Consider the following 26,807-nt stretch of genomic DNA (forward strand, 5'->3'; position numbering starts at 1 on the left):
TAAAAAAAAAAAACAAACAAACAAAACATCATCTAATGATGGGGCTAAGTCCCTGGTTATAAGCTTTTCCAAGTTTAGCTAAGCAGAACCTCCTACAACAGACCAATAGTGGATCAATGGCCTATACTTGAAGTCTTTCCAGTCTGATAGAATCTGACAGAACTTGCTCTCTTATTACTGTAGCCCTCAAGAACCAAGGATCACCTCCAGGCTGTGATGAAGCATCAGAAGAGAACAGTAGTGGAGACTTAGAACACAAGAGATGCTTTTCAAAGTTTTAGTTTGCCCCATATCCCCAAAAAGCTACCCAGTTTCTACAGCCACTCTCATGCTAGTTGGCTACATGATTGTGGATAACTCACTTCCTCTTTCTGCTTCAGTTTCATAACTGCCCTGGGTTTATCCCATGATTCTTGTAAGGCTCAAATCCAGGAAGTTATGTTTTTCCATGAATCCTAAATGCTTTGAAGATAAGTGCTTTATAAGATACCGCACAACATAACAGATTATCATGAGTATGTAATAAAGAGTAGTACAGACCAAGTCCCTGCCCCAGGAGAGCTGAAAGTTTCACTCAATTAGATATTTAAAAAAAAATGATGAAAGAAGACCAAAAGGACAGATAATATAAAAAATGTCATTCCTTCAGGGAAGTTGTTCTTTGTTTTGACAAATCTACTCCATCAGAACCTTTTTATTCTCTGCTGCGGTCCCCTCCAAAGCTATACTGTAGTTCTGACCAACAGTGGTACTCAGTGTACATGGATCATCTACTCTTAGAGTCTCTTCCAGCAGCAGACAGGCAGCCTTCTATGTAGACAGACTAGATAAAAAACTTCTCTGGATGACCTGTCCATATCTAGGCGCCCCAAGGCTGGAAGGATCATCTGGTCCATGCATCTCATTTTGAGGTCCAAAGAGAGTGAGAAACTTATCCAAGGTCACTTAGTGTGGTAGTATTCATGGCCTAGCTATATTTAGAATTCAGCTCTCTGACTCCCAGGTCAGTGTTCTTTTCATTACATCATAACTCCTTTCTCCTGTTCCTATGTCTCCTCCTTTTCTCCTTCCAGGTAAATAGCATGGACGTTAACCATCAAGGTAATGAGCTACATTTTCCTTTTCAGAAATAGTTTCTATAAGTCTGGGTAGATAGGACAACTTATAAACATGTGTTTTTTCAAATTTTCATCACCTACAGTTCTTTTGCAGAAGAAAAATGTCTTTTTGGAAGAATTTATAAATCCTGTCCCCAGATTTATCAGTCCCAATCCTCCAGCTATAGAGAACCATCAAATCTTAACATTAGGAAGGGCTGAGAAGTCTGATTCAGCCCATCCCTGAACAATTAACATTCCTGATAAATCCAGCTTCTATCCCAAATTTTCTAGGACAGGGAAACCAATTTACCTGCCAAGGCAGACCATTTCAACTAGGGGAAACTTTAATTGGTAGGAACTTATTCCTTACATTGAGCTTATACATGTTTTTCTACAACTTCTACCTATGGCTTCTAGACCTGATGTCCAGAGTTAAGCAGGGCCCTTCAAATTCTTAGACAGCTATCATGCGACCCATGAGCCTATGGGTTCATCTTCTGAAGAATGAACATCCATGGTTTCTTTAAACCATTATCATTTGGTATGACCTCCAGACTCTTCACTTTTCTGACTATACCCCTCTGGATAGACTCCAACCTAAGAACTAAAATGTCTTGCCTGAAACTAAAGACAACAATCATGATGTCATCAGACTAAGGTAGTATAGATGTACTACTACTTACCTTCTTCTAGACATTTCTTAGCCTAAGAACACATAAAGCCTTTAGGCTATCACATTACACTATTGACTCATTTGGAGCTTACAATCTACTAAAAATTAGCCAGGTCTTTTTCACAGGCATTGTTATCTAGCTATGCCTCACCTATCTTGTGCTTTATACAATTGATTACTAATTCCGTGAACCCAATTGTGGGGCCTTACATTGATGCCTATTAAATCTCATCTTCTTGACTGTCTCTTTTTCTAGCCTGTTGAAATTCTTTTGGATCCTTCCTGAAAGAACTCCATTTTTGCCCCTTTCCATGCCACTCCCAGCCCCATGCACTCCCATAAGGTCCATAAAGGCTGAGAGAACATTACTGTGCTTCTGGTAGAGAGATACATCAAGCTTTCCCAATGAATACCAAACTACTTCAGCCAGCTGAATTGAGGCCCTCTGTCTGATTTCTTTTGGGGCCCACTGTCTGATTTGGAGTCTCTTGGTTCATTAACAGAAGATTACCTAGCCTACAATTCTTTTATTTGTGCCAAGAAAAGGAAGGGGAGTATAGGAATTTACCAGGTGACAGGAATACCTGGAAGACGTGGGATTATCTGGCCGGAAGGAAGTGAGTGAAGTGAGATGGAAAAGGGATGGGGCGAGGCAGACAGCAATGTTGGTGGGAGTCATCTGGTTCTCCTCCACAAAGCTCACAACATCTCGGAGAAAGAAGAGAAGGATAATCAAGGCTTCTCGGTTTTCATCTGGAAGCAGGAGAATGGCAGCTTGTACAGCATTAAACTGTTCTTCCTTAGGCAGATCTGGAAGGGAAAGAGAGAACAGACTGTGTGGAGGGAACAAGAAAAATCAGTGGTCAGAAGGTGTGCCTGTCTGGAGTGAACGATTCTTTACACCATTTGATTTCTTCCTTAACATCACAGGCCCGTGTCTCTGGCCCTCAAGCCTGCTACACATTGGTTCCTGGGATACGCAGAACCTACCACACTCAGCTTGGCAAAAGACCTTATACCTTTTACCATGAAGACTTTGTGGGATTGCTTATTGAGCTACCAAATCTGCCTAGTGATTATGGCATGATGAAGACTGGCAGAACTTGAGTCCTAGCCCAGCTTCCTCTAATCCTCTGCTGCCCATTATCGGTTAGGGTAAATGAGTCACCAAGCGTTTATTAAGTGCTTCCTACGTGCCAGACACTAGACTAAGGACTAGGGATGTGAAGAGAGGCAAACACATGGCGTCTGCCCTCAAGGTTCTCACATCCTACTGGGGAAAATAACATTCAAATTACTATGTACATACAAGATATACACAGGGCAGATGGAAGGGAGATACAGGGAAGGTCTTTTAAAGAAGGTGGGATCTGAGAGAAGTCATGAGGGAATACAGAAAGCCTGAGTGAAGAGGGAGAATATGTCAGGCATGGGGGCAGCCAGTGAAAAGGCACTTGGGACTTGGGAGATGGAGTCATGTGTAAGACACACCAAATAGGATGATGGTATCACTTGATCATAAGAGTATGTAAAAAGTAGTAAAGTTTAAGAAGAGTGGAAAGGTAAAGAAAAGGGGTTAGGTTGTAAATAGCTTTAGATACCAGAGAACTCTATATTTGATCATGGAGGTAATAGAGAGCCACTGAAGTTTATTGAAAGGGGGTGGGGGTGGGCAGAGTATGGGACACGATCGGGCCTGAATTTCAAGAATATCACTTAGGCTGCTCGGTGGAGTATGAAATACAGGAGGAAGAGACTTGAGGCAGAGAGACCATCCAGAAAGCTAATACAACAGTCCACACATATGAGTGTCTTCCTAGGGTGGGAATTATTTAAGTATGGATAAGTGGTCATATACAAGAAATGTTGTAAGATTTAACAATGTAGTAGATGCATGAGGTGAATTTGAGTGAGAGTTTAAGAATGACTCATGTTGCAAGATTAAAAAGATGGTTGTGCCCTCAACAGTAATAAGGATATTTGGAAGAGGGGAGAATTTGAGGGAAAATAATGAGTTCTGTTTTGGACATGCTAAGTTTGAGATGCCTATGGGATATCCCATTCAAGATATCCAACAGGCACTTGGTGATGTGATACTGGAGCCTAGGAGAGAGATTAGGGCTGGATAAATAGGATCTCATAATCATCTACACAAAGATACTAACTGAGCCTATGGAAGCAGATACTGCTAAGGAGATAGTATAGAGGGAGAAGAGAAGAAGGTCCAGGACAGACCTTTGGGGGCCAGAATCATAATTAGTAGGAGTCACCTGGAGGAAGATCCAGCAAAGGAGACCTGAGAAGAAGAAGTCAGTGAGGTAGGAGGAGAACCAGAAGAAGTGTCAGTCTGGAGGTCATGGTTTTAATAGTGTCAAAGGGTGCTGTTCAAGATGCATGACAATTGAGAAAAAGGCTATTACATTTGGCAATTAGGAGATTATTCTGATTTAGGAGAGAGCAGTTTCAACTGAGTCTTGAGGTTAGAAGCCAGACTTCAGGGAGTTTACAAGAGACTGAGAGAACAGGAAGTGGAAGTACAAATATGGATGGTTTCTTCAAGGAATCTAGTAATGCAGTGGAGGAGAGATACTGGATTGATTATAGGTAGCAGGGATGGTTGGATCAAGTGAGGACTTTTTAAGAATTGAAGAGACACGTGCATGTTTGTGCAGTATGAGGGGAGCAACGGGAAGTTTGAGAAAGGATGAGAGGTCTAAAAAAAGCTATGGCATGAGTGGTGGGGTAGTGAGTCAATAAGGGAGGTATAAAAGGATTGCTTTGTACACTGAGGTGACGCTGTGGTTTGGGGAGGTTTGTCCCTCCCTACAAGAGAGAAGGGGAAGAAAGAAGAAGACAACAGGGAAAACAAGGGATGAAAGTTGATTGAGAAGGAAGAATTGTGGAGGTTTTCTCTCAAACACTAACACCATGAATTCGATGATCCTCTAAAAATACAGACAGCTAAATTACACAGATTAGAGGCACATATAGCATTTAGTATGACCATCCTTGTGGGTGCATTGCAATAGGTCATGGGATTTAAAAACAACTAAAGAACTAGGAGATTAGAGTCTTTGAGGCAACATCAGCAAGAAAGGTGAAATCCCCAGGGGTTAGGGAGGAGAGGAAGACAGTACTGAACTCCTCGAGACAGGAGGGAGAATGACCTTTGGGGCTGGGAAAGAACAACAGCCATGATCTGAATTGGGTCATAAGTTTTGATAGAAAGCACTTCAGAGAAGGCAAGGTTGCTGAGGGGCAATCACAAAGGGAGAGTCTGAAGAAACAGTAGAGAGTAAGAAGTACTCCGACTTCCCTGCGTGGGCATCCCCATTCTCTCTCTAATCTTCAATTTCTTTCTATCTACTGGTTCTTTCCATGCTACTTACAAATATGACTCTGTTTCCCCAATTGTTAAAAAAACTTTGCTTGATCCCACTATCTCCACTTATGATTAATATATTTTTCCCCTCCCCTGTTTCTCGGTAATCCTTGAGAAAACCATCTGTTCTAATTGCCTACATTTCCTCATCTCTCTCCAGCTTCTGATTTCATCATTCATCTATTGAAACTACTCTGACCTACATTACTAATGATCTCTTAATTGCCAAATATAATGGCCTTTTTTTTCAATTATCCTTGACTCCTCTGCAGCCTTTGATATGGTTAATGATCCATTTCTCTTAGATACTCTCCCCTCCCTAGGTTTTCATGAGACTTCTCTCTCCAGATTTTTCTCCTACTCAAGTGACTGCTACTTCTCAGTCTTATCTATTGTTTTATTCCAGGTCATGCCTACTAAACCTGGGTGTCCCCCAAGACTCTGCCCTGGAACTTATTTTCTTCTTCTTCTATAATATCTTACTTGAGGAGCTCACCAGTTCTCATTGATTTGATTATCTTTATACAGGTGATTCTCTGATCTATATAGCCAGCCCAGCCAGCCCCTCTGGGGCTCCAGCATCACACCAGCTGCCTATTGGACATCTCTAACTCAGCATGTCCAAAACAGAACTCACTGTCTTTTCCTCAAACCCTCCCCCTTCCCAACTCTTCTGTTATGGCCAAGGGCACCACCCTGTTCCCAATCACTCACTTTTGTGTCCTTAGTGTCACTCAATTTCTCACTCAAACTCATCCCATACTCCAATCTGTTGCCAAATTTTGTTTTTACTTTCAGAGCATTTCTTATCTACGTCCCCTACATAACCACCACTTCAGTGTGGACCCTTGTTCCCTCTCATCTAGACTTTTACAATTGCCTTCTGCTTGGTCTCCCTGCCTCTAGACTGCCTTCCACTCCACTGCCAAAATAGTTTTTGCTAAAGCCCAAGGCAGTCCATGTTACTTTTCCTTCTTCCCTTCCTCCTCCCTTTCTGCAACACCAGTGGTTCCCTATTACCTCCATGATCAAATATAAAGTCTTCAGTTTTATATTTAAACCTCTTCACAACCTGGTCCCTTCCTACTTTTCCAGTCTTGCTACACTTCCCTCCTCTCTGCATGCTCCAAGATCGAGTGGCACTGGCCCACTTACTGTTTTCTTACAAATCCATATCTTTTCACTGGCTGTGCCCCCTGCCTGGATTGCTCTCCCAACTCATCAACTCCACTAATGCGCTTCCCTGGCCCCTTTGGTGGACCTTTCCCTCCCTCTTTTTCAGTCCCAATGCCAGTGTCATCTCTCTGACATTACCTGAGATATCTAAATATATCATATATATATATATATGTACATATATATATACACACATATATATAATATATACACACATCATATACTGTGTATAACTGTATAATCAATAATAACTAATAACTATACACACACATTTATTTATTTACATCTTGTGTTACCCATTGCAATTTGAGTTCCTTGAAGGCAGGTACCATTTTTTGCCTTTGTTTCTATCTCTGGTCTTTAGAATACTCCTTAGCACATAGTAAATACTTTTTAAATGTTTGTTGACTTTTTCCATTCCTCTCTTTTTTTGTTCTTTATTATAATAGATGGTCCTCTGGGAAAGGGAAAGGAAGCCATATTCTGGGAGATGTAGGTGATGTATTAAAAATCATTATGTTATTTTTAAAAAATCAGAATCTCTGAAAAAGAATGATAATTCTCACCATATCATTTCCCCTTCACCCCTAGTTCTATCACACTCCACACCCTACCTTATGTCCTGGCCCCACACAGTGTTTGTTACTATCTCTGAGAGACAAGAACAGGTCCCCTCCTCTTCTTTAGGTCTTCCCTAATTGGTCCTAGCCCTCCTCTCCTTCACATTCTTCCTCTTTCTCCTAAACCCCACTGAAACAAAATGGGAATCTTCACTGACCTTTCCATCTGCACTCTCCTAGGTTTTCTCTAAGAGAAGAAATATATTGAAGTCAAAGAAAAAGTTTAGATGGCACCTGAAGTGTCTGGAAGGAAAGAAGCCAAAAAGAGCCTTTTCTCTGACTAAAATGGGAAGTGACTACAACTAATTATCCATGTGGGCATTATTCACAACCAGGCTCTAATCCTACTTATGTTTCAGTCCTACCTTCCTCCATTACTAGACAGTGTATGCTCAGAGAGGACAAACTGTTTCTCAGCCAATCTTTAATCAGGCACAATCAGGATCAGTAAAATTGCTGCATAAAATTCCTCAATTCTCCTTCCTCAAGTCAGACACAGAAGGAATGATTTTTGGATTACACAACATTTCTCTCCATTAGAATGGATAATCAAAAGCTAACTTCCCTCTATATGTTCACTAATTCCATCCCTCAGTGTTGAAAATACTAATAAGGAGGCAAGTTGGTATTGTAGAAGTAGCAGTGCCTCTCAGGTCAAAGGAACTGTGTTCAAATCCAGCTTCTGACACTACATCTGTTATATTGGGAAAGTCAATTAACCTCTCAGGACCTCACATTCCATATCTATAAAAAATGCACTGGAGGATAGCTCAGAAGCAGACACAGACAGAGAAATGTTAGTACTAACATATTCAATTATTATTTTATTATTTTTATAATTTAATCCTTATTAAAAGGAACAAGATATATGTAGTAGATTATGGTTTCATATATAACTCCTATATTTCTTGCCTTCTTTGTGTATGGAAATTGTTTTCTAATTCATAACAATTTTTTAAAAAATGAATGAGTGAATTCAAACAGATGACCCCTAAGAGCCAAATCCCTTCCAAATTTAGATCTCTGGTCCTACAATAAAAGAAAACCCTAAATGTGGAGGTGGGGAGAATCAAGGTATAGAAAGCCCTCTTTCTTCACCCCAGGCTTCATCATTATAGAGCTTGCTTGACACAACAAGGAACCCTAAAGACTTTGCCCATGAAAAGATTGAGATGGGACCTACAGGCACAGAATGTTGCACAACCTATAAAACAGGATTGTTAATGTCCGATGGTTTGGCTTAATTGTTTGTGTTTTAATAAACAATTTTTCACTATATTTTCTTCACATGAATCAGACCATTTTCTGTGCCATAATTTTGATGTGAATATTTAAGTAACATCAGTTGATTTACTATACTTGCGTAGGGGGAGTTGGAATACTCCTTGCTCCCCATTGCCACTTCTAAGCTATCCTTCTACTACCATCATTTAGTAACCTGCATTGTATGAGAAAAATTTACTCTATAAAGATCTAATGTAAAGCCTTTTTTTGGTCATATACTGTTTGTATATTGTCTTCCCAGCCAGAGTTTTTTATTTGCAAAGGGCTGAAAGTTATTCATTGGAGGATTATGTAAGGTACTGTTGCCTTTGTATGTGAACAGTTTGGTTGCTGAGAGGTGCCAAAAAAAAAAAAAAAAAAGTCTATACAAGGAAAACTGATCAAACCAGCCTGAGGAGAAACAGCCTCTCAGATAAAATGTTGAATGACACAAATAGAGAATTGCCCCTCAGGCTGTGGGAAAACCCATATATTTATGCCCGGTGGGTGGAGCTGTGAGCTGATCCAGCCATTCTGAAAAGCAGTTTGGAACTATGCCCCGAAATTTTCCACATTGTCTATGCCCTTTGATCCAGCAGAACTGCTACTATTAGGCCCAAAGAGATCAAAGATATAGGAAAAGGATCTATAGATATAAAACTAAGGAGATGCCCATCAATTGGAAATGACTAAACAAATGATGGTATGGGAATATAATGAAATGCTATTGTGCTGTAAGAAATAATAACAGCTAGTATTTACATAGCACCTACTATATCCTAGGCAGTCTGCTAGTAAGCACATTGCAAATATTATCTCATCAACAACCACCAGAAGTGGGTGCTATCATGATCCCCATTTTACAGTCAAAGAAACTGCCAAAGAGAGGTTAACTGATTTGCTCAGGATCACTGGGCTAATAAGTATCCTGCCTCACTGTCTCATGATGAAAGGGACTATTTCAGAGAAACCTGGAAATCTCTGTATGAACAGATGCAGAGGAAAATGAGCAAAGCCAGGAAAAGGAAAACAACTTATATAGTGACAGCAAATGTATGAAGAAAAACAAATTCCACAGGACCAATGATGAAGCGTGTTGTTACAAACTTCCTGACAGAGAGGTGATAGATTCAGGGTGCTTTTTTCTTTCTTTTTTTTAGGTATGAGCAATGTGGGGATTTGGTTTGCCTGATGATGCATATTTGTGACAAGGATTTACTTTACTGCATGCCAAAAAAAGAAACTGCTTCTCAGTTGAATGTTTGAAGCAAAGGAATAGCTGGTATAATGATGGCTGCAGGGCATTATGGTCTCACAGATCATTTGCATGTGTCTAGAGTTTTGAAGGTCATAATGAAAAAATCACAGATCAAATAACAAGGGATCATGCTAAGATTACATAAGAACTGTTGGGTTCATACCTGACAGAAAGGTGGATTTCTTGAGTTTTACCTCATAAGGTAAAGATGAGTTACTGACCACCAGGAGGCTCTGATTTGAGGCATTGGACGATAGAAGAAGCCAGAGAAGAAGCTATAGAAAGAGACAGAAAAAGCAGGAGATTAAGCTGAGTGCAGGAAGAGTCACCAAGAAGCAAGGGACAAAAGATACAGAAGATTTCCAGCTCAGCCAGCTAACTTTTCAAACTACTCTGATGGGAGCTTGACAACTGGAAGAGAAGCTTGGATTAGATGATGAGCTAGAAAAAGGGTGGGTCAGCTATGAGGTCTTGTGCTCACTGGAGGAGGACCAAGTCCTGTTGCTCTGCCCAGAGCCGTTATTCCTGTCTGGCATTATCTAAAGCATAAAAAAAAGGGGAATCACTCAGGGATACTTGATTGCCCTTTATTGCCCTCTCTGATTTGAGAGAAGTAAGAAGGGAGAAAGACAGGCTTTGGGTCTACTTTGCTGTGAAAAGAGACCTATCTTTGTTGAGAGCCAACTGGACAAAGCAGAATCCTCTGCTATTTGTAGACATAAGGAGCTTTGCTTAAGGTAACTGCTTTTCGCTAAAAGAGCATAACACATATTTTAGTGCCCCACAAAAAGTGGCTACAAGGAACTTGTCAGCAGAAGAAAGGTATATACCAGAAGAGGAACAGCTTCCTGTGGAGAAGATTATTCCCTAAGGCATCAAATACATCAAGGCCTCTAGTCCAGAGTCATGAGTTACCCTGGGGGGTTTCCCCACACTTCTGCCTCCCTTGTTAGGTTTCTGTTAAGTGTGTATCCCACTCACTTTCACAGATACTGCTGCATTGCTGGGAGAATGGGATCCAGGTTTATGAGTGGACTGTCATGTCTTGATTATTCCTACTTTTGCCTTCTACTGAAAAACTATAATAATTGATTATTTTTGCATTTGCCATCTGATAAATAAATATATTATTCTTGAGGCAACTAAGTGCTGCAGTGGCTGGAACATTAGACATGGAAGTAGGAAGACCTGAGTTCAAATGTGACTTCAGATACTATCTGCGTGTTCCTGGGTAAGTCTCTTAACCTTTGCCTCAGTTTCCTTAGCTATAACATGGGCATGATAATAATAGCACCTACTTTCTCATAAGGTTGTTGTAAGAAAATATGAAATAATATTTCTAAAGCACTTAGCACAGGGACTAGTACATAGTAGGTGCCTTTCCCCTACTTTTAATAATAATATAATAAATTAATAATGCTTGCTCCCTTCTCTCTTTTCAATTTCTATGAGTTATGATTTAATAGTTTCATAGTGGTTGATTCTGTGTGAATGGGCAGCATCCCAATGAGGACTCAGGAGCTAGACTGATAAGTAGGAGGAGGAGTGTATATTCTCCAAACCACGCTGTAACACCTAAAATCAAGAGTTTTGAGTATCTATATGGTTATATGGCTGCAGCCGGCCCCTGACTCTAGGAACTCCCTTTCTCCCAACCTGTCAGTAGGAAGGCAGGCTGGGGTGAGAGAACTAGGAGGGAGAGAGGGAGAAGAGAGAGAAAGGGTGGAAAGGAGAGAGAGACAGAGAGAAAGATGTGTTGGACTCCACATCCACATGCTACGTTCAGTCACAAGGAAACTTTCTTTGGGAGAGGAGATTAATTAAGAAGAGATTCTGGCATAAAAAGCAAAAGTCATCAATAAAAAATTTTAAGTTGAAAAATAAGAAAAGGTGAGTCTTTGTTCAGTGAGGATTACCATACGCACCTCATGATGAAGGCAGTAGATATGGAAGGATGGATGCCATAGAAGACTGTGAATTTAGAAGCAAAGACAGCCCCATCCCCTTCCTGTAGCCTTAAAAGTCTAGTCACAGGAGACAGAATCTCTTGGGCCTTACTGAGAGACCAGATTTACAATGAAAACATTTGGGAGAAGGAAAGCCATCCTGAAATTCACACTAAAGTACTAATGACTTACTTTTCTCCAACAGCAGGTTTTGATAAGAGAAGAGGAGAGTATGAGGACATTAGGATTGAGCTTCTATAGAGGGGATGGGGACAGCTAGAGGTGGAGAATAGAGGAGAGAGACAAACTGGAGTCCATTTTGTAATTTTGCCAGAGGTCAGCTATAGGCAACACTAAATAAGAATGGGGTGACAATGTTGGAGAGGTCTCTTCCCTACCCATCTCCCCATACACTTACACTGATATATATGAAGGATGGATTCACAGATCTTGGTAGTGAAGATGGGCTCAGGGAGGTCACGAAAATACTGCTTCACCATGTCAGCTACATCAAAGGCAGAGTGGCCTTCATAATCCACATGGCCTGGCTGGGCCTCATTCATCTCTCGGAGAGACATGATCCGAGACTTCACCCCTGATTTCCTGAACAAACCAACCTAGGACGAGACCAGCATGGAGTCAGAGGACACCAGTTACACAGAAAGTTGGGTGTTCCCACAAGGTTCTCTGATGTTGTGAGCCTTCCCACTTCTTTCTTCTCTCCAAATATTAACATTACTTCCTAATATTTCCAATAATATTACTTCCCTTTCCAACAAACAGAGTTAGAGAAATTATGTATTTGTAAATGTGTGAAAAGGTCAGGATGGGAAAAGTATGTATGACTGGAGGTAGGTTATGGATATGTAAGTATTGAGACCTGTGATTCCCTAGAAACCTAGGAAAAAGTAATTTTTAGGGACCTTAGTCCAACCTGCTCATTTTATATATAAGGAAAATGAGGCAACTGTGTGTGAATATGTTCATTAATATATGATTTTTATATGGATATGCTTATACACATGTGTGTGTATATATACATATACATGTATGTTATGCATTTTGGCCTCACACATGTACAGAGTATAAACGTATACACACACATACATATACTGAAAGTCTAGATGGATAAACTGGTTGTGTATGCTGAGTGTCTGGGATGAGTTCATATGTAACCAAATTAGGTTGTGTATGTATTTCAGGGGAATACTGCAGTATGTGTACAGTTATAGGAGTTGGGACCCTCACAATGATCATTAGAACGTAAGCCTAGATGGTTGGGTTGGTCATTAGTGGGGAAGGAAAAGAGATGACCAGCTCAAGCTGTATTTCCTCTTCAGCCCTACCCATCCTTAATCCTTGGGCCCCATTACTGTGTATTTGCCCTGCAATATCCTCTGCTTAGAGTAGATAGAAATGAGGAACTTATTTATTTAATTTGCACACTTATTTAACGCATGGCTTTTATTGTCTTTTTATTTTGTAATGTGTATCTTTATTTCTTTGACTCAGTTTTTTAAAGGCAGGGCCTGAATCATTTCCCTTGGGCAGAGAACAGTGAAGATATTTCTGTGCATTTCTGCGAAATGCACCACAAAGTATACGTAACTTGTTATTATTTAGTAACTTATTATTATTATTAATGAATAATCACGTCAATGATATCAGTGATGGTGATAGTGGGGATGATGCCAGAGAGTTAAGGGCAGATTCAAACACACAGTGGTACCTGGTCCAGGAACTGTGCCCTCAGATACTCCATAGCTTGGAAAATGCCCGGTGGGAGTGGATGACCTGTCCTCTGCACAACTAGTAGTAGTGGGACTCCAAACACATTCTTGCCTTTAAAGTCAGGGTACTTGTTCTTTCTGATGAACTTGGGAACTGGCCTGAAAGCAAAGCCAAAAACCTCCCATTACAATCCAGATGGACCCATATTCTTGGCCTTTACTTGGCCCAGAACACTAGGTAAGTGTTCACTATGCAGGAAGCAGAATAAGTATCTTCAAGTCAGATTAAACTCTCCAATGGGGAGAATTAAGGAGAATGAGCCAAGGTATGGATGACATTTCCTTGCCACATACGCTTTTTCTATCTCTAGTTTTGAGAAGAAGGAGGTCTTGATCTCCTCTAAGTCCCAAGCTAGGGTAAGAGAGGATTCACATAGAACAAATCAACTGCCCTATGAAGACTTCTCCGTGCAGCAGCTATGGAATGACCTGGATGTCCAGGGTCCTAGATTAATAATAATATTTTTTTATTATTTATAATAATGCTTATTATTATAAGCTAATATCTGTATGGTGATCATTATAAGTCAATCATGTGCTAAGCACTTCATAATTATTATCCCATCTGATCACAACAACCCTGGGAGGTAGGTGCTATTATTATCCCTATTTTACGGTTAAGGAAATGGAGACAAACAGATGTTAAGTGATTTGTCCAGGGTCACACAGCTAGTAAGTGTCTGAGGCCAGATCTGAATTCGTATCTGACTCCACCCCAGCACTACCCCCTAGGCCACCAGCTGCTTGGGACTACACTGGGCAGTCACCTCTCCCATTCCACCTTCCAAAGCCCTAGCTTCTGGCATCTCACCAGTTCCATCCCTGTTTGCTGGATAGAGGATGTTTTTCCATGATGGCAGAGAGATTTAACATAGCTACACTCTTTAAATAATTGAGTTGTATGGCTGACTGTTCTTCAACCCGCAGGAAGGGCTTGGTGACATCAGTTGTTTCCTCCATTGACCAGTTCCATTTGCTGGGCCTAGAAAGCCAAGAGAGATAGGGGATGAGATCAGGCCAGATTTTGCCCCCTTCCACTAGTATCCCAGCCCTTTTTCTACTTTAGTGCTTCCAGAACCTTGAGAAGGGGAATCAGTCTCTCATCTACTCTCCTTTCCAGGCTATGCCCAGAAACCCCTAGAGGACTAATTGGGATTCTGATTTTTAAATTGACTTTCCTATCCTCTCTTTGTCCTCCTTCCTTTAGAACCCTAGACTCTATCCTAAAAGATAGGAAGCTGAAGCTGTTTTCCTATTCTCTGTTCTGTATCTTAGGGGCCACAGTTTTTAGACCTGGGAGGGACCTCAGATCTTTTTTTTTTTTAAGTTATTTCAATTTAAACAAATATAGGCATTTTTATTCTTTTCACAACATGATTAATATTCCAATTAAATTACCTGCTATCAGTCTACAGTGTGTGAGCCAACGATTGGCTTGGTAAACAGCTATACACTTAGAAGACCCTAAGCTTAGTGTCATTTCTGTGGATGGTCCCATCCAACCTATAATCACAACAAATGACAGTTATGCTATCTAAATAGCTAGATTTAAATTAGTGACTAGGGATGGTGGAGATCATCTAGTTGAACCACTTCTTTATACAGATGAAGCCACTGAGACTCAGAAAAGTAAAGGAACTTGCCCCACACCATATGGCATAAGTAAGAGTAAGAACTAACCCTCAGATCTTTAGGCAGCAAATTACCTAGGTTTTTCCACCCTGTATCACACCCTCCAAATGTCTGTCTTTGGCAGCAACAAGAGCTATATTTTTATGGCTAGTGTATACAATTGTACCTTGACTCACACAAAAGACAGATTAGGAAGCTAGAGCTTTAGCTCTAGACTATGATAATGGACTGAGAGATCCCCTGGTCTAACCCTCTCATTTTATAGATCTTTCTTATGAGATTAAGTGACTTGTCCAAAGTCACAGTTAGGACAGAAATGAAGATTTTAAGAGATTTTCAAGTGTTCTTTTCATTATGTATCCTAAAAAAAACAATATCTAAGCCATATTTTCATAAATCTGATTCTATTTTAAACATATCGTGTAAGCGTCGTATGAAGGAACCCTGGAGAAAATGAATCTTTTCACTTTTGCTAAGGTGAATTTCCAGGTTTTCATATCTTCAAGCAAATCTATACCCAAAAATTGTGATGTGTGGTGTGGTAGGGTGGAAAGAGTGCTGGACTTAGAATGTGGAGGACCTGAATTCAGATTCTGTTTCTAATGCTAACTAAAGTGAGTGCCTTCCCCAAGGACTGGGGCAGGGCTGTTGTGAGGATCAAATGAGAGTACTTTTCCATCCTATAGGCTTGTACACTTGTACACATATAGAAATGTATATATTTTGGGGAAGGGGTAAGAGGATCTAGCTGGACCTGTGGTCTCACTGGCATAGCGAGCTTCCCGTATGAAAATTGCAGATCAACAAGTTCCCTACATGATTTATTAGTCTTAGAGAATTACCTGGGGCACTGAAAAATAAAGCCACACAATTAATTAGTGACTGGGCCTGTCCTAGAACCCAAGTATGCCACTTCTTGACCCAGTGTTGTTCTCCCCAGGAACGCTGTCTCCAGGAAGTTTTGGCAAGGTACTTTGAGGACTTGGGACAAGTGGGGAACCTGTGGCCTCACCCCTAGGTTGGGATAAGGGGAATTGGACTCCCTGATAGCAGGCTGTGTAGAACGGCAGCAAGATCACTAATTGGTAGTCCAGAAACATGGGTTCTAATTCTTTTTCTGTCACTAGCTTTCTCAACTAGGTGGCACAGTGGCTAGAGCACTGGGCATGAAGACAAGACGAGCTGTGTGTCCCAGGGCAGGTCATTTCACCTCTGTCTGCCTCAGGGTCCTCAACTGTAAACTGGAGATCATAAAAGCACCTACTTCTCAGGGTTGTTGTGGAGATTATACTTGTAAAATGTTTTTAGTACAGTGCCTGCCACACACTAGGAATTTAATAAATGCTTTTTCCCTTCCCTTATTAACTCTCTCAGTATAAGGATATGTGATTAGGGCAGATGAAGTTGTTATGATCAGATTATCAGAGAAATACAAATCAAAGGACACAATGACAATGAGCCTAAATTCTGATTAGCTTCCTAAAGTGATGACCTTAAGGAAAGCTTTGAAAGACAAAGGAGCGGGGTGGATCAGGGAACTGAGCTCACCTGCTGGGGCTTGAGGAAGCAGTATCTGACCTTAGTGAGCATGAAGATTGGGGAGAGTCCCAAGGATGGCCTCTTTTATGGTGAGGCTCTGCCTCTCCACCAGTCCTAGTCCCAGAAGTTGTCTCCCCAGAAGGCTCAGTGATCTCCAGGAGGATTTGGGTGGGGGAAGCAGGTACATTTGGGGAGCTGGTAAAGTTGAAGTCCCCATAGCATGAATCCTTCTTTGCCCACTGTCTCTCTAGCCTCTGCAGTTCATTCATATCCTCTATCAGATGGTCAAAATCTAAGATGTGATCATTGTCAAGGGACCCAACACCCTCTGTCCTGCCAAGGACCAACACTGGCACATTGTCATAGACACTGAGTCGATTATCTGGCAACCCATGGAGACGGTTGGAAGGGTCCATCTCCTGGGAGTTGGTTCCAAAGCGATTCCGGTGGCAACCATGGAAACTGCCTGTTCGCCAATTGACTGATGGGTTATCTAAGGTGGGTGGTGAGTTAAGGGTCAGATTCTTGGGGAAGGTGCCAGGTTTATGACCGACTGGCACCTGAAACAGCTGGTTCTGAAGGTTCTGCTCAGTCATATCACCCCATGGTGAGGTAGGGCTTAAATTGGGGTCTCCACTCCTTTGCCTGTGGCTCCGGACCCGAATCACAGGACTTGGAGTGCTTATGGTACTGCTGGTCTCTGACTGGCTCCCACTGCTGCTGCCACAGATTGGTGGTGAGGATGGACAAGCTCCTATCTCTCTGCCAATGCTCACACAGTTCAGACTCCGGAGCTTATCATCATCCAAACCCTCAAGGAGGGTGGGCCCACTAATCGGGGGCCGAGGCCGGGGAGCCCCACCACGCTTAGACCCTGGGCTTCGGAGTCGTAACTTCTCCATCTTTCTCAAGAAGCTCTTGCCTCGGTTTGGTGGGAGCGGCTTCTCTGCAGAGGTTAGGTCTTCACCAGTGATATTCAGTGTCTCTATGGGGGATGGGGAATGGCTGGTGCTAGAAGCAGGTGAAGACAGCTTGTTGGTGTAGGAGAAGTGGGAGGAGTTATGGCTGGTCTCAGCATCCCCAAAGGACCTGGGAAAGGGGGCATCACTGTCACCGCTGCTGGAGCTACTCATGGAAGAGGCATCTGGCTTCTCCTCTGGCTCTGGGGAGGCTGGCTCCTCAGTGCCCCTGTTCTGGAGCCTTGGGGATCTCTCTAGGACAGGACTGCTGGATGAACCACTGCTCCCTGGGAAGACTTCCAGGCTGTCCAGGCGGGACCAGCGACGGCTGCAGCGCTCATATGCCCACCTGCTGCTGATGGCACATGGTTCATCATCCTCAGACTCATCGCTCTGTAGGGCAGAAAAGGTAAGGTCAGCACCAGAAACAAGGGCGCATGGGGTGACATCTTCCAGAAGTCAGGCAACAGGGCACAATGCTCTTGAGAAGAGACTCAAGCTGCTGCTCCCTCCCCCTTCCATATGACAAACAGGGAAGGCTTGGACACATTCCCACTGCTCCTGGGGTGAAGGTTGGCCCCTCCAACTACCTCCTGAGTATGAAGTGCTTTTCCTCTTATATACTAAGGATACTCAGTATCCATTAGGTCAGTAAGCCAAAGACCAAAGATCCTTCCTTAGAAATAGGATAGGGTTCTCACTACTGCTGGGAAACTAGACCACACCCTAGCTGTGACCACTTACCTTCCTCCTCTGGCAGCTGAACTCCACCTTCATCTCTGCACATTTGTTCAGTGTGTTTAGTCGCCTGGGAGAGAAGGGAGATGTCCTAAAGCTTTTCCATTCAATTTTACTATAGCCACAATCCTTGCGACCTAAAGAGCCACAGGACATTGCCACCGCCCCATCTTCTTCTTAGTTTTGAGACCTAAATGGGTGACTTCACACATCCAATTCAACACAGGTTGTTCAGCACAGGTGTGCCTTGATTTAGAGAATAGGTATAATTCTAGAGAGTTGCATGTTAGTCAATGAGACTGACAGAGACAAAAAGAAAGATAGGGCCAGGGGAAAAAAAGATAGAGACAGATGGGGAAGTGAGTATTTAAATCCTAGGAGTACATCCTATGACAAAATAAAGACCCCTTTTTAAACTAAATAACTACTCCCTAATTTATCTTTTGTGTAGATCAGAAATTTTTGAGGGCTAAGGGATCTTAGGCATAGCCTCGTCCACTATCATGATTTATTGATTTAAAGCAGTCCTGCACAACCCGTGGCCCACCAAAAGATGTTCCTCTACATTTTTTTGTGGGCTGCCTGAATCCTTTGGTGGGCCAGAGGTTGTGCAGGCTGGATTTAAAGTGTGAGTATAGTAATAAAGGATAGCTCCTGACTTGTTTGGCATAAAACACTTAGGGGAAGAGATGGTCTGCACAGGATGCTCAATAACTCCAACCAATGTCACAGCCAAGGAAGGAGGTGTGTAAAATTGGCAGTGCCATTTGCCTGGCTTCTGGTTCTCCCTGTACAATCCTGTGAAAAGGCCTGCAAGTGGCTATCGGTTAGAGGGAGAGAGGGCAAGCAAAGGAGTCAAGCAGAAGAAGCAAAAAGGTTTAACTTTCTAACAATTAAAGTTGTCCAAAGGCAGAATGGATGCAAGTAGGCTCCACATCACAGGAAGTCTTCAAGCAGACTAGGTGGACACCTACTGGAAATATTGCAGAGGGATTCCAGCATGCAAGGACAGGTTCAATTTAAATGATCTCAGAGATCTCTTCTAACTCTTGATAGTCTATAACTCTGTAATCACAGTGCATGTGGATGGTGGGGAGGTGAGCAGCTCCACTCTCACCTGTAAAGAGACTCAAAGGCATCCTGGTCTAGGAACTCATGGTCACGTCTCACAATTTGGATGTCAATGGGAAACTGCATGTCTGAAAAAGGTGAAGCTGGGTCAGCCCATTGAGGTGATTCCCTTTACTCCCATCCAAAGTACTCACCAGACTCCCACAGCGGATACTCATGGATTGGTGCTTGTGCCAGTGATCCATGGCCACTCACAACCCTCTTCAAAAGTGTACAGGACCCATGATTGCCCAAAAATGTTTATCATCTTCTCTCATCTCTCTGTCTCTCAAAACCCTCTTGTTTTCCTTCCAGTGCTCAGGTACCACCTACTCCATGAAGACTTCCCTGCCTTTCTGCCTCTCACCCCACCCACCATTATTGGTGCCTTTCATCAATTTTCCCCATACTAGATTCAGCTGTATATACGTTGTCTTGCTTTAAGTAAGCATTTGAGGACAGGGACTGTTCATCTTTGTATCCCCAGTTCCTTGTATACAATATGCAATTACTATTTGCTGAAAGTCATGCAAAAAATGTTCTAAATCACTAATAATTTGAGAAATTCAAATTTAAAAAAACTCTGAGGTACCAGCTCCAACTCATTAGATTGGCAAAGCTGACAAAAGGAAAATGACAAATATTAGAGTGGCTTGGGGAAAAACCAGTATATTAGTGCGCTGTTGGTGGAACTGTGAATTAGTCCAGCCCCTCCAGAAAGCATTTTGGAACATGTCCCCAAAGCCAGCAAAACCGCTACCAGGTCTATACCCCAAAAAGATCAAAGAAATGCACAGAAATATTTATAGTAACTCTATTTTTTTCGTTGTGTCAAAGAATTGAAAACTGAGGGGAATGCCCATTATTTTGGCTGAAAAAGTTACAGTGTATGAATGTGATAGAATACTGCTTTGATGTATGAAATGATAAAGGGGATGGCTTCAGAAAAACCGGGGAAGAATTGTATGAACCGAGGCAAAGTGAAGGCAGTGGACTCAAGAGAACAATTTATACAATATCATTATAAAGACAAACAACTTTGATAGATAGACAACACAATGACCAATCATTTCAATGCTACACACACCTCTAGATAGAGAGGTGATGGACCAGAGTGCACCTTGAGATAATTTTAGGGAGGGATATGACCAGTGTGAGAATTTGTTTTGTGTGACTATATGTGTTTGTGATGGGTTTTGTTTTTTCTTGCTCTTTCAGTGGAGGAGGTTGGGGGGGTGGAGGTGGGTAGGTGAGTAGGAGAGAATGCAGACCTGAAAATAAAATAGAATTGAATTTTTTAAACATTTTAAGAATTAAAAAAAATAAATGTTTACCAAATTGAATCTGTGTTCTAGTTGAAAGAGCCCTTAGTAGGAGGCAAGGGAATGAAATTCTCATTATTGTTTGCCTCCCTGTTTCTCCCCTAAAGTTAACCTTTCTAGGCCTCAGTTTCCTCACAGGGAAAATAATGAAGGTAAGATGAGATAACAGTTTTAAAATCACCCTCCCCCATGAGCTATACAAATGCAAAGTGTTAACAGGCATACAGGAGGAAAGCACAGGCTGCCATACCGTCAAATAACTGAGCATACTGGGGGAAACCGGCTGCCCTCAGCCACTCACAGGCCTCCTTGGCTTCAATTTCTGGAGAGAGAGAAAAGAAACAAGGCTGAAAAGCAAGTCGGGGGTGAGCATTGAAAACCAGGGACAGAGTCTGGGAGTTCTAATTCCTCACTCTAGATCCTGGACAAGAGGCAGTTCTAAGGTTCTCCTCTACAGGCTACAACCATTCCCAGCCTTGCCTTTGCCAAGTACAGAGTGGCTTCAGGTCTGAGCCAGGCCCAGAATGGTACAGGTCAAAGACAAAAGCTTCCGACAGTTAGGGGCAAGGATCCTCACAAGGCCATCTGTGCAGAAAGGGGAACTTGTATGCAGAGGTAAAAAGCCATAGCCAACAGTAACTTAAAACACCATTCGAAATAAAACAAGACAGAAGAGTCAGAAACACAAAACCAGACACAGTGTTGGAATGTTAGTGCTGTACTGGTCATCTAGTCTGCCACCTGAAAGCCAAGAAAAGAGAGGTGCAGAGGAAGAAAATGACATGGCCACATGGTCTGAGGTAGAAACAGATGGACTGAGACAAAGAGACATGTAAAACAAAAGCAGGAAAATAGACAGGGAAGACACAATAAAGACAGGGATTAATGCAAGGAAGCACACGTAGATGTGCAGTTCACACACACTCTTATAGCCAAAGGACTGTTCTGTATAATCAGTTCCTGGTCAATCTCTTCCTCCCATATCCATCAGGTAGAGTTTCTTTTCTAGGGGGCTCAAAATGGTGGGAATCAGCTGTCCTTTTGGCTGACCTGATGGCAGTGCCCAACTGTGGAAGAGGTGGGCCCGAGCAGTCACCAGATGTCTGAGGAATGTAAACACACACTGGTTAAGCATGTGGAAACCATGGGAAACACGGATCCTGGAGGGCATGTGTACTCCGGATAAAGGACTCCTCCTCCTCTAACCTAGGGAATTTGAATCATAATCTGACCACAGTGGCTGAGGAGAAGTTGATAGGAGTGAGTTTTGGAAAGGTTTTCTTTTTCCTCCAGAAAAATTCTTTCCTAGAATGATCAGCACATAGGGTAAGGAACAGATTGTGACCTGAAGGGACATAACCTAAAAAGATTTGCCACAGCACCTGAAATTCCAGCATTAGAACCATTCATTCAAGTTATGCGTTATCTCCAGAAAGACCCTTTTAAAATACATATGTGTTACCGAGGTTCTGGGTTGGGGATTTGATCTTGTCATTACCATATCAACACCCATTGTGGATTCCTTTATCAGCTTAGCTGTCAACTTGAAAAGAAGAAAGCTATCTGCCTTTTCCTGCCTCCATTTCCTTTGGAGCTTCTGGCTCTTTCCAGAAACAGGAAGCTGAACCTAAGTCTTTGAAATGTCCCCTTATCTGCTTAGGATCCTGCACACCCCCATCAGTGGTCTTGCCCTCACCACCACCTCTCCCCTGTTGCTGAGAAGGATGTAACCTAGTCAACCTCTCTCTCTCATCTTGTCTACTTGCAGAAACACAAACCTAGGGTGGAGGAAATTTTCCATTTTCTCCCAGTCTTTGTCCCTTCCCCATGAGTGCCCCTAATGGGTTTCCCTTTCAGGCAAGGTAGCCCCAGATCTCTGGAACTTTCCCTTCCCTCCATGAAGTCTCCCTTTTCTTGAGCTGATAGCTCTACTATTGGCTCAGTTTAGTTTCAGCACAGAGCAAAATCTGACTAGAAGAACCAGGGCTGGATCTGGTTCTGGAAACTCCCCAAACTCCTGGGGGTTCATCCTCTTGTACTCATGGCTTCAATTCGTACTCTCTGCAATGAGTATCCTTGTTCTTTCTTATGTCTCAGCCATAGATACTTTCTGCAGAAGAGGAGGAGAAACCCACCCATTTTTAGAAAGAATGAAAACAAAAGATAAAAGAGTTGCTCCAAACCCCTACCAGTGATAGCTGCTAGCTGTTAGGGCCTCTTTTCTTCTAGTTTCCCAGACTTAAGGTGAGTCAAAGGTCCTGACATACAGCTCAGTAAACTTCCTTGTTCCCTAATACCTCCAGGATTTTAAAATATAAACTCTATTTAGCAGTGAATGCCCTTCACAGCCTGGCCCCTCCCTCCCTTTCTAGGAGGCAGGGCCTCTGGACTAGTTGCATTCAATACCATTCTCCCACCTCTGTCCCTCTGCACTGTTAGCCCCAAACCTGCGATGCTCTGCCCTCTCACCTACAATCTCTCAGGTTTCCCTGGCTTTCTTCAAGACTCAGTCCAAGTCTCACCTTCTGCATGAGGCTTTTCCAGGTCCCCCAGATTGCTGTGCCTTCCTCCCAAAGGTTATTCTCTGTATATTTTGTGTATGGAGCTAGTTATTTACACAGTGTCTCTCTCGTTAAAATGTACACTCCTCAAAGGCAGAGATTATTTTCACTTTTATATCCCTAGTGATTAGCAGAGTGCTGGGCAAAAATAAGCACTTACTAAATGCTTACTGACTGGCTAGCTTGATGACACTGTGGATAGAGTGCCTGACCTGAAGTTAGCAAGATTCATCTTCATGAATTCAAATCTGACCTCAGATACCAGCTGTGTGACCCTGGGCAAGTCACTTAACCCTGTTTGCCTCAGTTTCCTCATCTGCAAAATGATCTGGAGAAGGAAATGGGAAACCATTCCAGTATCTTTGCAAAGAAAACCCCAAATGGAGTCATAAAGAATCAGACACTCAGAACCCCTGGATCATCATTGTCTTTCCCTCCCTAAGCTGAAACTTATCTAGGCCCATTATATATTATATTCCAGCTAATGTAGCCTAAACAAATACTGTCAGTTTATTCAAAAGAATATAGAATTGTAGAACTGTAGTCTTCATATTCCACTGTAGATTGTAAATGTTATAAGATGCCAAGAAATTACTTCCTGATTTGTAAAATTTCTCCTGATTTCAAAATCCAATATCTGTCCCTAAGAAGTACTGTGCCCTATTATTCCTCATAGTCAAAGTGCTGCCTCTTCCCACCCGCTTCACAGTATGATGTCACCAACAAATTTAACATACTGTCTGTCTGTAGTCAACTCTCATAGTTTCCACAGCACATTTTTAATCAGATAAGATAATGGCTGTGAAATCATGCTGAAAACTGTAAGCCCTATACAAATGCAAGGAATTGCTATTAATCCCAGACTGGCTTCTTAAACCACCAAGCATGTGTGCCCATAATCCCATCAATGTGGGTTGGTTTTAATGTTACTCTGAGCCAAACACAAATAGGCAAATCTACTGGGGAAAAGAAATGCAATGCAAACAGAAGCAAAGTGGGTTAGACCAGTGGCCACTTTCTTACCTGCAAGAGGCAATTCAATGGCATCGTTCCAGATACCAATGAAACCCAGTACTAGCTCAATGAGGACAGCCTTCTTCTGCAGGAGGGGGTCCTCAGTTGTGATTCCCTTCTCCCCTTTCCTCTTTCCCCACCACCAGCATACACAAAGGTTTTCACTGAGTTGGTCATCTGCTGGTGAGCCACCAACCAGGGATGCACAGTTATATCTGCCTCCGGTCATTTCCCTGTCCTTCTGTAAATGCCAGCCAGACTCTCGCAACTTTGCATGTGTTCACACAAACCCCTAAATGGCACAGGGATTACAGCTACTTCCTCCACTCTGGCCATAAATAAGAAAAATAGTCCAGGCCTCTGTCTGGCACATGAAGGGGAATACTTTAAAAAGAATAACCCTCCCCTATCCCTCACCCCTTTCCCACTGCAACATGCACACCTTCTATTTCATTGCTGAGAGGAACTAGTCTACCAAAAGAATAAATCAGTTGTATGGGGCATTGAGAGGTTAAGTGATTTGCCCAGAGTCACAAAGACAGTATTTGTCAGAGAAGGAAATTAAATCCAAGTCTTCAAGGCTGGCTCTCTATGTACTTTCTAGTCTATGCTGTCTGTTTTAGGAGTCATTGATTATTCATATTAATGCTTTCTCATAGATGCCATGTGATAAAGAGATAGGGCTCCTAACAACCCTATTTTTGATTTGTATTGACAAATTCTGGGTCCCAGAAGTTCATCTTTCCTCTAGGTTACTTAATATAAATTAGCCTTGCTATCCCAAAGGCAGACTCGGTCAGTTCCCCACATGGGCTTGTGACTTCATAGACCCGAGGGACTGACAGGCAGAGGAGAAGAAAAACAGAGGTGGAAACCGATTGCATAGTACAGAAACAGTATGAGATGTGGAGAGCAAGATTACAGAATGGCAGAAATAAAGACAGATACAATGACAGAAATAGGAGAGACATACAGACAGACAGAAGAAAGATTGATAGGGGAAGAGGCAGACTCACATAAAGTGACAGGTCGTGCAGTGAAAGGGTGAGTCACACAGAATGAGAGAAAGAGAGGGACCAAGAGAGGTGTTCATAGAACAGTTGGATTCCCTGAAGCCTTCATTTTACACACATTACATATATGCTAGCACCAAGAATTCTTGACCCAAAGGGCCCCTTAATTATGAGTCCTTTCTCATGACTCACCAGAAACATCTTCCTTTTTGCCCAGCACACACACAAAAGTGTAGCTATCTCTCCCCTAGAAGGTCCTTCATCAGACTCAAGGGCAGCTGCCAATAGAGAGCCCAAATGGAAAAAAAAATCTCACCCAAAGCTCTGTTAGAAATCCTAACTCAGCCTTGAAATCACTTTCCCTGACAAACCCCTAAGCCTAGTTAGCACCTTTTCCCTGATGGGAGCCAAGCAGAAGCAAGTCTCTGTTCTGGTGAATGAAACAAAAGCTTGGGTTCTGAATGACCACTGAATCTCCTCTCAAACTGGGACCACTAACACGAATAAGTCTCAGTGCTCTAGAGAGGGAAGACACAGCCCTTCAAAAGCAGTACTGCTCACAAGTCACCCTGCCTGAGAAAATAGAGGAATCTTCTCAAAGAGGAGATCTCAAACTTTTCAAGGATTCCTTTTTCATCACTGAATCCAACAAATACTTCTTAAATGTGTTCTGTGTGCAGAACACAGTGCAGAGGGCTGGAAGAAAGAAAGACTTTGCCCTTTGGGAGCATGATTTCCCCAAGGACTCCAGGATTCGATAGCCTTACTCCACCTGCAGGGTTTCTTAGCTCTGAGCACCCTGCAAAGAAGGATTCTACTCCAGTTTGTGGGGAAGAAAACATAGGAATCGCCAGGGACGTTGCAAAAAGCGGAAGAAGAACCTAAATGGTAAATCATCTAGTCTAATTTAGTTATTCTATTTTACTGTAGAAATTTGCCTTGCCTAGATGAGTTAGTGGTACATGGGGATGAGAGGCATTGTTTGCTCGACTCCAGTCCAGTGCTTTTCCCACCACACCAAGCAGCCTGCCCCCAGACAACTCCCTCAACTCCACGAAGTCCCAGACTCTTTTAAAACATAACTATTTCTTCGGTTCTTAATTTATGAAATAAAATAAGCATTTCCATAGCAAAGTAGAAGAAAAAATGATTGTACATGAAACTGCGTGTCTTATGTACAACATGCTATTCTTTTTAAATATATAATAAAATTATCATTTAACTTTTCCCCCCATTTTTCTCCTCTCCCAAAAGATGGCCACTATTGGACATATATGTATCTATATGCATATGTGTGTGTCTATATCTTTGTGTATTTATATGGAAAATCATTCTATACATACCATTATATCAGTTCTTTCTCTGAATGTAGATTGTGTCTTCCTTCATAGGTCTTTAGTGGGTAGTCATAATACTTAAGGTTACTCTAAGCAAATACTGGGGAATGGGGGAGTCAAGGGGGTATTATAAAATTATTGGAAGTTGGGGGGCAAAAGAAGGGGAGAACTTAGGAAAGTGTTTGGGCAGAGGAATGGAAAAGTTGGGAGAAAGATGCCTTGAACCTCAAAACTTTCTCCAGTCTGTAAGCCTCTTTCCAAAGACATGTTACTTGAGTGTTGCTAGGGAAATGTAGGATCACCTTGTAGAAAGAGCAGGAATACTAGTTTTAGGACCTGTGTTCTGCTACTCTGTGGACACACCAGGCATTTAA

At 42.2% G+C, this 26,807-nt stretch overlaps 1 protein-coding gene across 5 annotated transcripts in view; it reads right to left on the minus strand.

The window, feature by feature from the left end:
• Nucleotides 1-26,807, minus strand: part of LOC140518617 (rho GTPase-activating protein 7-like) — a 127,941-nt gene that overhangs the window by 9,672 nt on the left and 91,462 nt on the right. For 4 of the 5 annotated variants that reach the window (XM_072630925.1, XM_072630927.1, XM_072630923.1 and 1 more), the window contains exons 2-9: nucleotides 20,759-20,830; nucleotides 19,194-19,275; nucleotides 18,083-18,146; nucleotides 16,389-17,731; nucleotides 14,020-14,190; nucleotides 13,148-13,307; nucleotides 11,837-12,035; nucleotides 2,358-2,583 (exon numbers count right to left, since the gene is read on the minus strand). In XM_072630925.1, coding sequence (XP_072487026.1) covers nucleotides 2,358-2,583; nucleotides 11,837-12,035; nucleotides 13,148-13,307; nucleotides 14,020-14,190; nucleotides 16,389-17,731; nucleotides 18,083-18,146; nucleotides 19,194-19,273 — 2,243 coding nt within the window. In that variant the 5' untranslated portion in view covers nucleotides 19,274-19,275; nucleotides 20,759-20,830. The remainder of the gene's footprint in view (nucleotides 1-2,357; nucleotides 2,584-11,836; nucleotides 12,036-13,147; nucleotides 13,308-14,019; nucleotides 14,191-16,388; nucleotides 17,732-18,082; nucleotides 18,147-19,193; nucleotides 19,276-20,758; nucleotides 20,831-26,807) is intronic. The other variant, XM_072630926.1, reaches the window with a different exon arrangement.

Source organism: Notamacropus eugenii, chromosome 1, assembly GCF_028372415.1.
Source record: "Notamacropus eugenii isolate mMacEug1 chromosome 1, mMacEug1.pri_v2, whole genome shotgun sequence".
NCBI classification, from domain to species: domain Eukaryota; kingdom Metazoa; phylum Chordata; class Mammalia; order Diprotodontia; family Macropodidae; genus Notamacropus; species Notamacropus eugenii.